General features: G+C 45.0%; 1 protein-coding gene across 1 annotated transcript in view; it reads left to right on the forward strand.

The window, feature by feature from the left end:
* The window catches only part of UNC13C (unc-13 homolog C), a 718,105-nt gene that overhangs the window by 307,918 nt on the left and 395,248 nt on the right, over window positions 1–14,939 (forward strand). Inside the window, exons 15-16 of the mRNA XM_088444832.1 lie at window positions 2,866–2,955; window positions 6,515–6,643. Of these exons, the coding sequence (XP_088300958.1) occupies window positions 2,866–2,955; window positions 6,515–6,643 (219 nt within the window). The remainder of the gene's footprint in view (window positions 1–2,865; window positions 2,956–6,514; window positions 6,644–14,939) is intronic.

The raw sequence follows: 14,939 nt of genomic DNA on the forward strand, positions 1-14,939 counted from the left end.
TAATGATGTTTGCCTATCAGGCCGGTCCTTCAGACAGCGTTCCTATTCATCCCATAGGTATTTGATGGGGTTACGGTTGTAGCTATGTGCAGGCTGATCAAATTCTTCCATAACAAACTCGATAAACCATTTTTGATAGACCTCGTTTTGTGCACAGGTTCATTGTCATGCTGAAATAGGAAAAGGCCTTCCCCAATTTTTGCCACAAAGTTGGAAGCACATAATTCTCCAGAATATCATATTATGCTGTAACATTAAGATTTTCCTTCAACTAAAGGGCCCAGGCCAATAAATGAGAAACCGCCCCAGATCATTATTCCTCCTTTACTAAACGTTACAGCGTGCAGTATGGAAGGAAGCATTGTATTGGCATCCGCCAAACCCAGATTTTTCCTTTGGACTTCCGGCTAGTGAAGAATGATTGGTTTTGTAGGAATGCAATGAGGGTGTGCTCCACTCCATCTGATGTTTGACATTGTGCATGGTGAGCTGAGGCTTGTGTACGGCTGCTCAGCTACGGAAATCCAATTCTGTGCTGATGTTACTTCCAGGGGCAGTTTGGAACTTGGTAGTAAGTGTTCCAACAAAGGACAGGCAATTTCTACACACTACACACTTCAGCACTAGGTGGCCTCATCCTGTGAGCTTGTGTGGCCTATCACTTCACAGCTGAGCTGTTGTTGCTTCTAGATATTTTCACTTCACAATAACAACACTCTGGAAAGACAGAAACCTGACAAATTGGCTTGTTGGAAAAGTGGCATCCTATGATAATGACATTTTTAGCGTTACTGAGCTCTGCTTTATGAACCATTCTACTACTGATATTTGACTATGGAGATTGCATGGCGGTATGTTTGATTTTATGCACCTGTCAGCAATGGGTGTGGTTGAAATAGCCAATCACACTAATTAAAAAGGAGTGTGCATATACTTTTTACTATTTAGGGGTGTATTCATTATCACTTAATTTCTACAAAAGCAGATGAAAATGAACATTTGTAGAAATGACGTTTTCGGGCCATTCATCACAGATATCTCCTGCTTACCTTTCACTTCCGATGTGGCCCGCTGTCCCCATACATTAGCATGGGGACAGAATTTCTTTAATCTCCGAAAATACAATATGTTTGGAGCTGGACTGCGGGAACATTCACCATCTTCAGATGGAGTTTGCAACCGCATTCGAACTCAACTATGGGAAGGAGTCCCGGGTTACAAAGAAGGATCCTTTTAAGTCCCTGCGCCCCTGTTTGGCTCCTTCTGCCGGACGCTGGGGCTTTGTGCGCATGCATGAACTCTAGTTCCTCAGGTGCACTAGCACTGTAGAGTCAGACTAGCCAGTGCTAAGTTTCACTGCTCCAAAAGGAGCAGTGAAAAGATTTGGGGTGACAGCTGATTATCAGATCAGCTGTCTCCGCACCGGAGCAATATTGAATTATTTCCGCGCTTACCGTGAGTTAGTATGTTAATTATCGTGGTCGGACCCAGATAATTAACATAATGAATAGACCCCTTAGTGAAAATACCACTGTTACATCTTAGCAACAAGCTGCTCTGAACTACAGGGAATGGGACTGAAATACCGGCGGCTCAAGAGCCGGTTCAAATCCCGATAGTGACAGGCCGACAGGTGAAGATCCTGACGCCCGGTGGTAAGTATGCTAACCCTCCCCTCCCCCCCCTAACCTTCCCTTAGGGGTGCCTAACCCTAACCTCCCCCCTAGTGCCTAACCCTAACCTCCCCGCTAGTGCCTAAACCTAACCTCCCCCCATGGGTGCCTAAACCTAAAACCCCCTCCCCGCACCCTAAACCTAACCCTCCCAGTGGGGTGCCTAACTCTAACCTCCCCCCTAGTGCCTAACCCTAACTGCCCCTTCCCCTAGCCTAAGTCTTTGACCTCCAGGGGTCCCTAAACCTAACCCCCCATCCCCAGGCTAAGAGTATACTTACCCGGCAGAGACGACGATCGGCTCGGCGTTCTGGCGTCGGGATTAACATAGGCGTCGGTATTTCGACACCTTTGTTAAATCCCTTGCCTGGATTACGCTGTCGGGATTGAAAGCCGCCGGTCTCATAACTTCATCCCGAACTACAGATATGATTGTTAGATGACATTGGGGAAGGACTTTGCATCAAAAGTATTGTTTACCTAAAATTAAAGAGGTATGCTTTTTTAAAGCAGACTTCCAGCCAAATGTTTATTTCCTAGTAGCTTTCAGCTATCTCACTAGTAGAGCTGTAAGTGATTTACCACTGTGTCTTCACTCTAATCAGAAAGAATATTGTCACAAACCGAAAATAATGGTAACTTTTCACAGACACCCAATTTCCACATATACAGCAATGGTCTAAATCAGGGGTTCTCAACTCCAGTCCTCAAGTACCACAAACAGGTTGTGTTTTGTGGATGTCTTTAATCATGCACAGGTGAGTACACCTACTGTATGTTGCTGGGTCAGTAATTATCTCACCTGCTTCCACAAAACATTACCTGTTGGGAAAACTTAAGGGTTGAGGTTGAGAGCCACTGATCTAAATGAAGTAATATCGTCAGCGTAGGATATGTGTGCGTTCCATGCAGGTAGGGCAACACGCGTGGTATTACCAGGAGTTGGCTGAAAAATGTCAATTACAGGAACTAATTCTATCATGAATTGATGTTCTCTATAGATTTAAATCTCTAGATTAGGGTGTAATTTTTTTTTTTAAGTGTTCTGTCCCCTTTAAATGCTTGTTGATTTTTTTTGGGGGGGGGGGCGAGGCTGTTATTGAAGTCTCTTTCTCTTGTAGTGTGCTGTCTGAGTCTGTCAAGCCATAATGATTGTACAATAAGCAATAATGTCACTTTTTTAACCAAATAGGACAATTTCTCTGCTAGCAACCCTGAAAGGCTCCAGGATTTAAAGTCAACAGTGGACTTGCTAACAAGCATCACCTTTTTCCGCATGAAGGTAAGGTAGTGTGTTTCATTCCCTCCATGTCTTTCCCAATGCAGACTTTGTTTAGCTGGGAGAATCTGCATCTCTTGATAAGTCATGTTTATCATACTCTGGTAATTGAAGTCTGCTGTATCTGTTTTTACCAGATGGATAATGTTTCTGACAATATCACTTGCTTTTCGCATTACTATATAACAGCTATTGTCTATTTTACTGGCAAATTATTTCTGTTCTGGATTTCACAATATTTGCATATTTTAGTTAATTGTACAATAAATTTATCACAAACACATTTTAAATATAAAACAAGGAAAATGCTTGATCCTCTGAAGGGCAGGAATAAAAGTTGTGGTAAGGGGTATCACAAGGGCGCTTTTCACACTAGCGATTTCCAGCTTCAGAATTTTCCTAATTTTTATGCCATTTTTATTGCAACTGGCAAATTTCAGACCTTTTTATTTTATCTGCTTATAATGAGCACGGTGAAGGCTCTGTGTGACCGTTTATCCCCAAATATAATGTATTACTGTTGGAGCGCATTTTTATTGACGCTTTAGTCATTTGTCCCAAATGCTGCAATTTTTTGAAAACTACTCAAGTGATTAAGTGCTTGTGTGACTTAGAGGTAGCATAGATAGAGCGTATAGATGTGGTTTGACAATGTTAGTTAATGGATGTAGTTGGCATCCCGATGGTTGGGATGCTGGCGGTCAGAATACTTGCGCCAGAATCCCGACAGCAGTTGGAATCCCAAGTCCAGAATCCCGACCGCTGACATCCCGATGGTATTAGGGTTAGGTTTTAGGGTTAGGCACTAGGGCAGGGGTACCCAAACACGGTCCTCAAGGTACCTTGACAGTTCTGGTTTTAGAGGTATCTATGGTTGAGCACAGGTGATTAAATAAAATTGACTGAGGTACTAATTAAGGCACCTGTGCTCAACCATGGATATTTCTAAAACCTGAACTGTTAGGGTGCCTTGAGGACCACGTTTAGGAACCTCTGCACTAAATGGAAGGATTAGGGTTAGGCTGCAGGGGGGGGGTTAGGGTTAGGCTGCGGGAGGGGAGGGTTAGGATCAGGCTGCGGGAGGAGAGGGTTATGGTTAGGCTTCAGGCAGGGCTTGATTAAACCTAACCTGGGGTACATAAGACAAGGGGGCCCTCCCCCTCTTGTCAGTACTGCCCCCAGGCTGTGCTCACTGTGTGTTATTCTTTCCCACACCTCCAATAGGCACCCAGCACAGGTCCTACCTGTACTGCTGCAGTGGGGGCATTCTGCGGAGACTCCTCCCAAGAAGTGTGGGCAGAACCGTAACTAGACATTGTGTTGTCTCTTTTCTCCTCCCAACTACTCTTCACTCCCACCCCTTTTATAATATATTTAAATGATTTAGAGTCCCACCTTAAAACTACCCCTATATAATATATTTAATGACACCCTAGCCCACACCCTTTAAATCGTATATTTAATGACTTCCCCCATCACCCCTTATATACTGTATTTTAGTGATTCTCTGCACCTGACCCCAAGCCCTTATATATTTAATGATTATCCCCCCACACCCCCAGATGTTATAAAATATAATAATGATTAACTCCCCCCATAGCTTTTCAGTTATACCTACTAACCTCTCCTGACTGGGGTGGGCTGCTTTCAGAGTCCACTCCCAGCATTGTGAGGCAGCTCCAGAGTCCAGCCTCTGTCTAGCTCCTCCTCATCTTCTCCAGTGTCAGCGCAATGTCACCGCCGTCAACTCATCACTGCACAGGAGGGAGGGGAGCAAGCGGAAACAAACAGGCAGGTGCTGGCCACTGGCCGAAGACAGATTCAGAAAAGTGTACGCATTGTCTGAATGATCTTTATGCGTTATCAACTGTATTGTAGACACTTGTTATTCCTGACGTGAACATAATGTAATGTAATTGCTTAGGCTACAATTGCCACTTCCCTCCCCTTTCCAAGCATAACTTGCATACAAACCTGTGCACGCTCAATTTTAGTGCTCATGTACAATACAAATGTGTATTGTACTGAATAAAACCCCAAAAGCACAGACATAAGTTCAAGTCTACAAATAAATCTCTATATGTGCAAACCCCTCTTCATACCACCCTTAAGAGACATCCTGCATCTATATTTATCGCAGTGTTGTCGGAGGCCTTAGTGCAGCAATGTATTAAAAAGAAGTCACCAGAGGTGTTATGGTAACTCCCACTGGTGATCTCTTTCCCATCTATATCGCATCCCCCTAGGGGAGGCAATCGGGAAGCCGACTGCCTAAATACCGGCAGCCGGCTTTCCGACTGTCTTATCCCGGCAAGGGTGAAATGCCGGGCGTCTAGATGTAGACGCCCGCATTTCCCCGACGCCGGGAGACCGGCGCCCGGCATCACGATCGTAGTGATGCCGGGCGCCGCGAGCGGACAGCCGCGGGGGGCGAGGGTTAGGTTTAGGGCTCCCGGGGGGGACTTAGGGTTAGGCACCCCCCCGGGAGGGTTAGGGTTAGGCTAGGGGGAGGGAGGATTAGGGTTAGGCACCCCCGGGGGGGACTTAGGGATAGGCACCCCCCCGGGGGACTTAGGGTTAGGCACTTGGGGGGGAAGTTAGGGTTAGGCACCCCTAAGGAGGGTTAGGGGGGTTAGGTTAGGTTAGTGGATACTTACCTATCCACGATCGGGATTTCCAGCGCTGTCGGGCTTCCGCTGCGTCGCACTCTGCTTCTGTCAGGCTGCCGCTGACGGGAATCGAACCGCCGGCCATGCGGCCAACGGTATTTCATACCAATTCCCAGCCTAGTGCTGGAGCAGTATGTAATGACTCCTGGGCTATCATTTTGCACATGCGTGATATCTCGAAAATCTGCAAATCTCAATGCAAGTAAACTGCACTTACTGAAGGAATTCTAGAGGTGGTGGCAGCACATGTGAGTAACCATAGCATCAGCCTCTGGTGGGGTTTAGTATAATTGCTCAGCTTTTCGTCTCTTAGTAAGTAGCCATCACGCTTTGCCGTCATAGCTGGTTATGGCAGCATCATTATTACAAGAAAGCAAATCTCGGGTTTCTTTACAGACTACCTCCTAATGCATTCTGGAGTAGCAGTAAAAAGTGGTTATCTCCGCTTGATACATTAGTCGTAGTGTATGTGCATCTTAGCCTTAATGGCCTTTCAATAATCTATTCAGCATGAAACTACAGGTCTAAGAAAATTACCAAATTTACACTAAATACCTATTTTAAATTAATCTGAGTGTGTGCAAGAAAGCAACAAGGTGAGCCTGAGCATACAGTAACTTGCACTTACAGTAAGAACTAAACACACATCATCATAATAAACTGAAAGGACTATTTATCATTAGTGTCTAAGTCGCTGCAGTAACTATATGTATTGCTGCATAGATTTACCATGCTGGGGCTGCTCTGTGATGAATTCACTACGTTACTGCACTTAGAACACCGATTAAACTGCATTAGATACAGGAATACAGCTATGCCAAAGCACTGTCAAAAAACCATACAAACTGTTTGAATATTGGAATCTCCTAATAATATAATGTATTTTCTTTTAGGTTCTTGAACTTCAGAGTCCCCCAAGAGCCAGCACCGTGGTGAAAGACTGCGTGCGAGCCTGCTTAGATTCCACATACAAGTATATTTTTGTTAACTGCCATGAGCTTTACTCCCAATTACTGGACCAGGTAAGGTTTTGTCTGGGTCTTTGATTGTACTGTATTCGCTTGTACCCTGGGAGGTACCATAATAGAGTCCATTGCTGTATTGTATTGTCTGCAATGTGAAAAGGCTTGATCGTGTGATCACAGTACAAGCATTTTAAGTTAGGACACAGAGTGCAAGGTACTGCAGCCTCAGAACGTGTGCAAAAATGTTCTTTCCTTAGTTGTGACTAGTACAAGATAATTAATATGTTACATGGTTTTTTCGTCTGTTCAAGCCTTTAAAAAAAAAAACTCAGGGGGTTTTGGGTGTTACATCTTTGCCAACTTTGTAATATGTTTGCTCTTTCTGGCTAGGTTAACACCCCTAATAACATCATTCACTTCCCCCAGTTATTTCACATATATTACTGGCCAATACCCCATGATTTTGTGTTTTGAGAAATTGTTATATCCTTATAATATTGGCAGGGTATCAGAGGTATTAAATGGATAACCCTGAAGAGTAGTGGAACAATGGCAACTACAGTATACTGAATAATATATTTAATTCCCTCCCAAAGTGACATTTTTCTTAGTATCTAACTGTACTAATTATCTGACAATTTTATTTCAAGTCTAAGACTGAATTAGCATAGTAGCTGTTGTACTTCAATCACTTAGGGCAATCTGATCTCGCACATGAATTGAGTGCTAATGTATCTTTGTCACTGCAGACACGAGGAGAAGGAATAGTTTAGCATATACATTAAAGTAAATTTGGACTTTGGAATGAGAAGGAATGAGTTGGTGTTATTTGATGGTGTTATTTGATCACTGTGGGCCATATTCATTATGTTAATTTTCAGGGTCTGGGTGGACCCTGATAATTAACATTCTAACTTGCACTGAGCACAGGAGCAATTCATCATTGCCCCGGCGCGGAAACAGCTGATCCGGAAATCAGCTGTGTCTCCGAATGTTTTCACTGCTACTTTCGTAGAGTTCACACAGGCGCACAGAATCCCGGCGTCCAGCGGAAGGATCTGAAGATGGTGAATGCTTCCGTAGTCAAGCTCCAAAAATATAGCATTTTTTGGAGCTTGATGAATTTAGATCCCCATACTAGTATATGGGGACAGTGAGACACATCAAGTGAAAGGTAAGCTGGAGATGCGTTACCTTTATGATGAATGGCCCCAAAACTTAATTTCTAGAAAAATAGGTGAATATTTTCATTTTAACTTGCTTTTGTAGAAATTAGGTGATGATGAATAGACCCCTTAGAAACAGTGACGCACTAATGATAAATAGTGTATAGTTCTTTTTTCTTTGCATAGTCTTTGTCACTCCAGGAGTTTGCAGAAGGAATATTTTAGTATATACTAGAAGTTAAAGTTAAGTTTGGAGTTATGAGAAGTGTGTTTCTGCTATGTGATGGGTATGTGACACCCCTAGTGGTGGGTGATGAGTGTGGTGTGGATGGTACCTGCTCTTAGAAGGCTCGTCTTGCTCTTCTTCGGAATCTGTATGATTTACCCCAACAGCGACTGGCTAAGCAGGACGAAAATCCTGATAGTCCCCAGGTAAGTATTCACTAACCTATTCCCCCACCCTAACCCTCCTTTAGGGTGCCTAACCCTAACCTTTCCCCCCAGTGCCTAACCCTAATCCCCCGTCTAAGTTCCTAAATCTAACCCCCTTCCCCGCCACCTAAACCTAAGTACACCGGGGGGCGGGGGGGGGCCTAACCCTAAGTCCCCCCCGGGGGTGCCTAACCCTCTCTCCCCCTAGCCTAAACCTAACCTCCCGGGGGGTGCCTAACCCTAAGTCCCCCCCGGGAGCCCTAAACCTAACCCTCCCCCCACACGGCTGTCCACAGCGGCACCCGGCACCACTTCGATTGGGATGCCGGGCGTCGGTCTCCCGGTGTCGGTAAAATGACTGGCGTCTAGATGTAGACGCCGGTCATTTAACTCTCGCCGGGATTTAGCAGTCGGGAAGCCGGCTGTCGGGATTAGGTCCGCCAGCTTCCCGACTGCATACCTCTTCTTCCTGTCACGGCACAGCAGAGGATCATAGAACCCCCAAATCCCAGATATAAGGCAGACACCAAGAAATAAAGCAATGATTAGATTTATTAAGCTGGAACACTAAGTCACTGTAGATCTGTTTAAATGTAAAAGGATCAGCAACAGGTGTAATATAAAATAAGCTTTCAATTACAGTACTTTAAGCAATATGAATATCATTTACCATTACACAATAATTCTTTCAACCTTGGCCGTTGCAATAAAAATGGTAGGTCCATTATAGGTCCCTTCTTCAGTTAAACTAAGCAATCTTAACAGCACCTCTTGTAAACATTCAATGTATTTGTAAATGAGCTCAATACTGTTATAATTCACTTCTGGTTCTTCAGTAAATTGTCACGTAACCAAAGGCCTAACTGGAAGATACACTGTGACCGTAATACACAAAGATGGATATATGCCCTGCTATATTGTTGCCACAATGTAACTGGGCGCATCTGTATAATGACTCTGCCCCTTTGTCAATGCTTCCAGGCTCCAACAGATTAAAGTGCACTCTATGCAAACTGTGGTTAATGCAGGGGTCTGTACTTGCTATACATGATGAGGGTTGTGTAAGGGATGCCGGCAGTCAGAATCCCGACGCCAGCATCCCAACAGGGTTAGCATACCGACTCTTGTTGGTCGGCATGCTAACCCTTCCCCTCTCCCTTCCCTAACACTGCCTCCCCGGTGCCTGACCCTAAACCCGCTTGTGCCTAAACCTCCACCTCCCCCCACCCTAAACCTAACCCTCCTCCCTTAGTGCCTAACCCTAACCATCCCCCTAGTGCCTAACCCTAACCCCGAAACCTAACCATCCTCCCTAACCCAACTACTTACCTCTGGTATCCCGGCGTCCAGGATTCTGACTGGCATCGGTAATGTAAGCATTGGCATCCCGACAGCCGATAATTAACATTCTAACTTGCCGCGGACGCCAGAGAAATTCATCATTGCTCCGGCACGGAGGCAACTGATGCGAAATCCGCTGTCCCCACGAGCGGCTTCATTGCTCATTTCAGAGCAGTGAATCTTTTCACTGCTACGCTAGTGCACATGCGTGACCTACAGGTCACACATGCGCACAAGAGCCCTGACGTCCGGTAGAAGGAGCCGGACAGGGGTGTAGGAATCCAAAAGGATCCCTCTTCACAGCCCGGTACTGCGAACCCAGAGCAGGAGCAAACACCATTTGAAGATGGGCCATTCTGCCAGAGGAAGGTGCGCAGGAGATATATGTGATATCTCCTGCTTTACCTTCTTGATGAATGTTCCGAACACTTAATTTTTACAATCGCAAGTGAAATTTTTATCTGCTTTTGTTAAAATTAAGTGATGATGAATAGGCCCCATAGTCTCTTAGATGCAGCATGTACAGTGGTATAAGTGAGGGGGTTAAGCTGTTTTATTGACTGTAAGCTTAGTGTATGTTTGTGTGGGGTAGCAGCCCACATGGATACACAGACCTGTTCCACGTCGTCTCAGTGCTCCTGCAGCGTCCCCCTGCAGCAGCATCCCAATCTGCAGCTGCCAGTCTGCTCCCGGTTCTCAGAGTCTGTGGGCCTGATTCAGAGCCGGACGCTATTTGCGCTCACTCATTCAGAAAAAGGGGCCGGATATTTAAATAGAGCGCCCCCTGGCCGCTCGCATCCTACGTCATCTCCGCTATTTATTAGATTAATCGAGTACATCGAAAGGCGTATGAACTGTTCGCAGTGCTTGTGGTTGGATTTTCCTTCCGCAATCATGCGAACAGTTCAGGCTAAGAAACAACCAAGTGACGTGGTCGATGACGCTGCTTTGTTAATTATGCACACCCTTAAAACGCTTTTGACCGTTTGGCACGCCTGCGTTCGGATCACCACTCTTCGTTTTCAAGCACCTTCCCCTGTTACCACCCACAAACGCCTCATCCTGTCACTCAAATTAGCAGGCATTCGCTATTTTGCGAACACACAATTTCCGACCACAATGAATGGTTCGCGCATGCGTATTACAAACCATATGCATGCGCAGTTGTGCGAACATCGCTCGGAGTGAACGAGCGGTCGCTTACGAGCGGCTCTGAATCAGGCCCTGTGTCTGCAGCACCTGCGTGGCTATTCTCTCTGCAATCATGGTTCTCTTGGTCCTTTGCAGAACACTGATACCACATGTCTGCCTTGCTCAGGGTCTCTAACACACCTGGGCTTTCTAACCTCTACTCTAAACAACCTCTGTCTATTATTGCCTTGGGCTTTTAGGACTGTCTGCAGGGTGTCCACAGGGTCCTCGATCCCGGCCACTAACCCCTCAGTTTCCAGGGTATCGCAGATATATCACCTAGAAACAACCACATCATTGTAGTATTCAGTGTATAATTTTTGTTTGTGCTAAATCCGAATTGATGAGTTTGCTTTGTATATACATTCGGTGGTTTTAAATAATATACCCTAACGTTTCAGTTGTTAGTGAAAATCTAGATTATAATTTCAGTGTTAAGAATTTATACACAAGGGTTTTAAAAAGCAATGCTAGTTAAAGTGTAGGTAAAACCTTTTGTACTTTGTGTTAGTTTTAACAGAGCATTGATTAATGCATCTCAAAGCTTCCCTGCAGCATAGTGTACTACATACTTAATTAGTTTCCAAGTGAGCTCCATTATATTCTACAGATCGTTAAAGTTTCTAAAGACTGCAGGTAGCAAGATTGACCAAGGCAAATGTTTGTCAGAAAGTGTGTACATATAGGTATAGTCAGGGCTGGTGCTAGGTGTCTCAGCACCCAGCATCGTCCCGTGCACTCCCTCCGCCCCTTCCTTCACAACGACCTCCCCCTGAGCTTAATTACCGCAGTGGGTGGGATGAACGCGGGGATCTTTTACAGCCATCGCCCTTGTGTGGCCGCATGCACGGAGCGTGCCCGGAGATGGTCCTGGGTTTGGTCAGTGCTACTTTTTGAGCTTTTAGCAGCTTTCCACAGGCTTTAAATACATGCAAATTTATTACAAATCATTCCAGGGGTGTTTTTTTATTTTTTTGCAATATATGGCTGACAATATTTACTGCAAACTAGAACAGTTGAAAACACTGAATTTTATCATTTGTGTTTTTGTGGTTTTTGTTATCATTATCATCTTTTGTATTAGTAGTACTGTAATAATGGTAACATATTTTGTAAAGATGGTTTGTAACATTAGTTTGAGATCAGTGGGGACATATCTTTAGATATTTTTTCACTTAATGTATTTTGTCTACAGTATTTTTGAATTTTGTAAGTATTTTTTTTTTTTACTAGTGTTTGATCAAATGGAGCTTATTATTGCTGAAGAACCTTTTTGCTTGCACAGTGATTCTAAGCTTCTCTAATCTTGGGGTATGCACTGAAACCTGTTAATTTTTTGTGAACTATTGTACCAGAAATATCATTACAACAGCAAAACAATGAGTAAATAGAAAAAAATTGTAATAGTATGTCACATTTTAACAATATACAGTACTGTGCAAAAGTTTTAGGCAGGTATGGGAAAAAATGCTGCAAAGTAAGAATGCTTTCAAAAATAGAAGTGTTAGTAGTTTATTTTTTTTATCAGTCAACAAAATGCAGTACTGTATGCACCAGAGCCGTAACTAGACTTTCTGGTGCCATGTGCCAGAGAGCACATTGGCGCACACCCCCCCCCGCTCATTTTTTAAATAGGGACATAAGATAGTGCACCTGAAAAGGAAGGGGAAGAGATAGAGGAGGCCAGGAGATGCTGGGGATAAAAGAAGAGGAAGCTACAGATGAGAATGATAATAAACAGAACAATTGACAGGCCCAAACAGCGTCCCCTGCCCTGCTGTGCCATGGCACTGGTCACACTACCCTAGTTACGTCCCCAGTATGTACCCTATATACTGTCCAAAAACCATCCAATAAACCATATATGAATATTTGTGGTGATAGTTATTGAGAATAAGTCTGATAACTCTGATCCGACCTGTATTCATTTTCCACTTGGGAAATAAATGTGAACATACAGGGCTTGATTTAGAGGAAGCAAAAATGTGTATATTTCCATATTCTTTCTACCTATGGCATTAGTAGAAGTTGAACGCATCTTCAAATATTGTATGTAAAACCTGGATTACATTATATAAATGGGGATGTAATAAAGACATTGCTGCCATTAGTTTAATGATGGCTAAAGTATATTTTCAGTGTTCAAAAATAATGAGCCAGAAATGTGCAGTAGGGGGGCTAGTTCAGCATTGCACGTAAGTGCAGTGGTGAATGCAGATTCCTGATCATCGGGACTCTGTGCGTGCGCAGGCCCCATTGTGCACATGTGCAGAACGGGCCCTCCGTGATCACACGCAGACCCTGCTATGTCTCAGGCAGAAGCATTTAAAGGGCGGGGCAGGGACGGCCGGCATTCCCAGAAACGGGGGTGTGTCACCCCGTTTTCCAGGAGTGGCAAGGCCAGGATGCAGGCTTTGCAAGCCGGCCAGCCTGTGTAAGCTGGGGCTTACACAGCTGGCCGGTGCCGTCCACCATTGTGATCATCCCAGCAGTGCTGGGATTGCAAATGCAACAAGGGGTGTCAGGCACCTCCTGCTGCATTTGCATATATGCAAGGATGGAATTACAAAGCCTTTGCAAATCCTTCCTCTGCTGAATCAGCCCCAATGTTCCTAATACCTCTGCTCTTCCACAACATTTATTTGAAAACTAATAAACTTCTTTGTATTTCAGTACTCGCTTTATATAGGTGACACACAAATATATTTTCTTCCTCTTTCATCCTATCTGGGGAACACTGATGCTGGGATATGAGGAAGGGGCCAAGGAGTAGCCACTAAAACAGTTAAACTGGCTGAAACTTCTCCTCCCTTATACCCCTTTCAGACATACAGAGATTCCCGGGATTTTGGCCTGCCTCGGCCAAATTCCTGGGATCTCGTGTATGTCTGAAAGGTACCTACCCGGGAACACGGGTAGCCGACCCTGAAATTGACCAGGGAATTTCCCGGGACTTATGCCCCATGATATTACCCTGCTCATGTTTGAATGGTGCTACTTGGGAATTTACTCCCGGGCTTCACCAAGCAGCTTGTGATTGGCCCAGGCTTGGCACCAGCGGCCCGCCCCCCTCTATTCACCGGCGGTAGCAGCAGGTCCTCCCCCTCTATTCACTGGCAGTAGCAGCGGGTTCTCCCCTTGTCCTCAGCACCATCAGGGAGACTGCTCTGCTCTGTCTGGATACTTGCTGCATATGGGAGAGGGGCTGGGGAGAGATAGTAGTATGGGGAGATATTTTCAGTGACCTGTCCCTCTGTCACTTTTCCCACCTGTCTCTCTGCAACTTTCACCAACTTTCCCTCTGCACTTTTCACCAGCTGTTCCTGTGTAAAACAATGAAAAACCCTGCTTATCTCTGAAAGGGGTCTACCCGAGAATTTCCTGGGGCTTAGCTGTGTGAAAGGGGGGTCTCGACCAAATACCTGGGGTTCCCGGGTCGTATGTCTGAAAGGGGTATAATATACCCTCCCCTTCCCCTAGTTTCTTAGTTATTTTTTTAGTGCCTGCAGGAGAGGCAAAAAACATTTTTTTTCTAGGTTAGGTTTTTTATTTATTTCTAGGCGATGTTTGTACTTAGGTGCCTGAGTCCTCTTATGGAACCAGGCTAGGTGAAGCAGGCTTGTATCATCACCGGTAACCGGCATCTGTTTCCCCCGTGCCACAGCCTGCTTCTAAGACCAGAAGTGGGTCACCATACCTGCGGGTGTTTTGGGACCATGAGGGAACCCCTGGTGAGGCCTGCCCCCCGCACCAACTTTGCCAGTGCCATTCCTGGGACCCACGACATATATAATGGTGGCGCCACCTTCAGAATGCAGCGCTGGCTGGCAAACGGCATATTTTTTTAAGAAAATCATTTGTATAGGAACCAGAGGTCTCTGTGTAGTCTCCGGTTTCTTCTATAGGTTGCATGAGGTAAAGTGGTCTGTGGCTTACCTATTGAAAATCAGGTGCTGTATGCATGGCTGCAGCCATCTTCCCCACACTCTCAGAGCTGAGGGGTGGATCATGTTAGGGATGGCCATTGATATTAAAAAATATTGTTTTACTACCAATGGTCTTGCCATTGATAGCAGAGAGCCAGTGGTTTTCTGTCATCGATGGCAAAGTGGACCCCGATGTTTTTTCCTGCTACCAACATAAAGCTTAGCCCCGCCCCCTGTGGCCCGCTAAGCCCTGTTTCCCGTTTATGGTTGGCAGCAGTGAACATTGAGTAGTGCAAA

This window comes from Taudactylus pleione, unplaced genomic scaffold, assembly GCF_031769625.1.
Source record: "Taudactylus pleione unplaced genomic scaffold, aTauple2 ptg000019l, whole genome shotgun sequence".
Taxonomy (NCBI): Eukaryota; Metazoa; Chordata; class Amphibia; order Anura; family Myobatrachidae; genus Taudactylus; species Taudactylus pleione.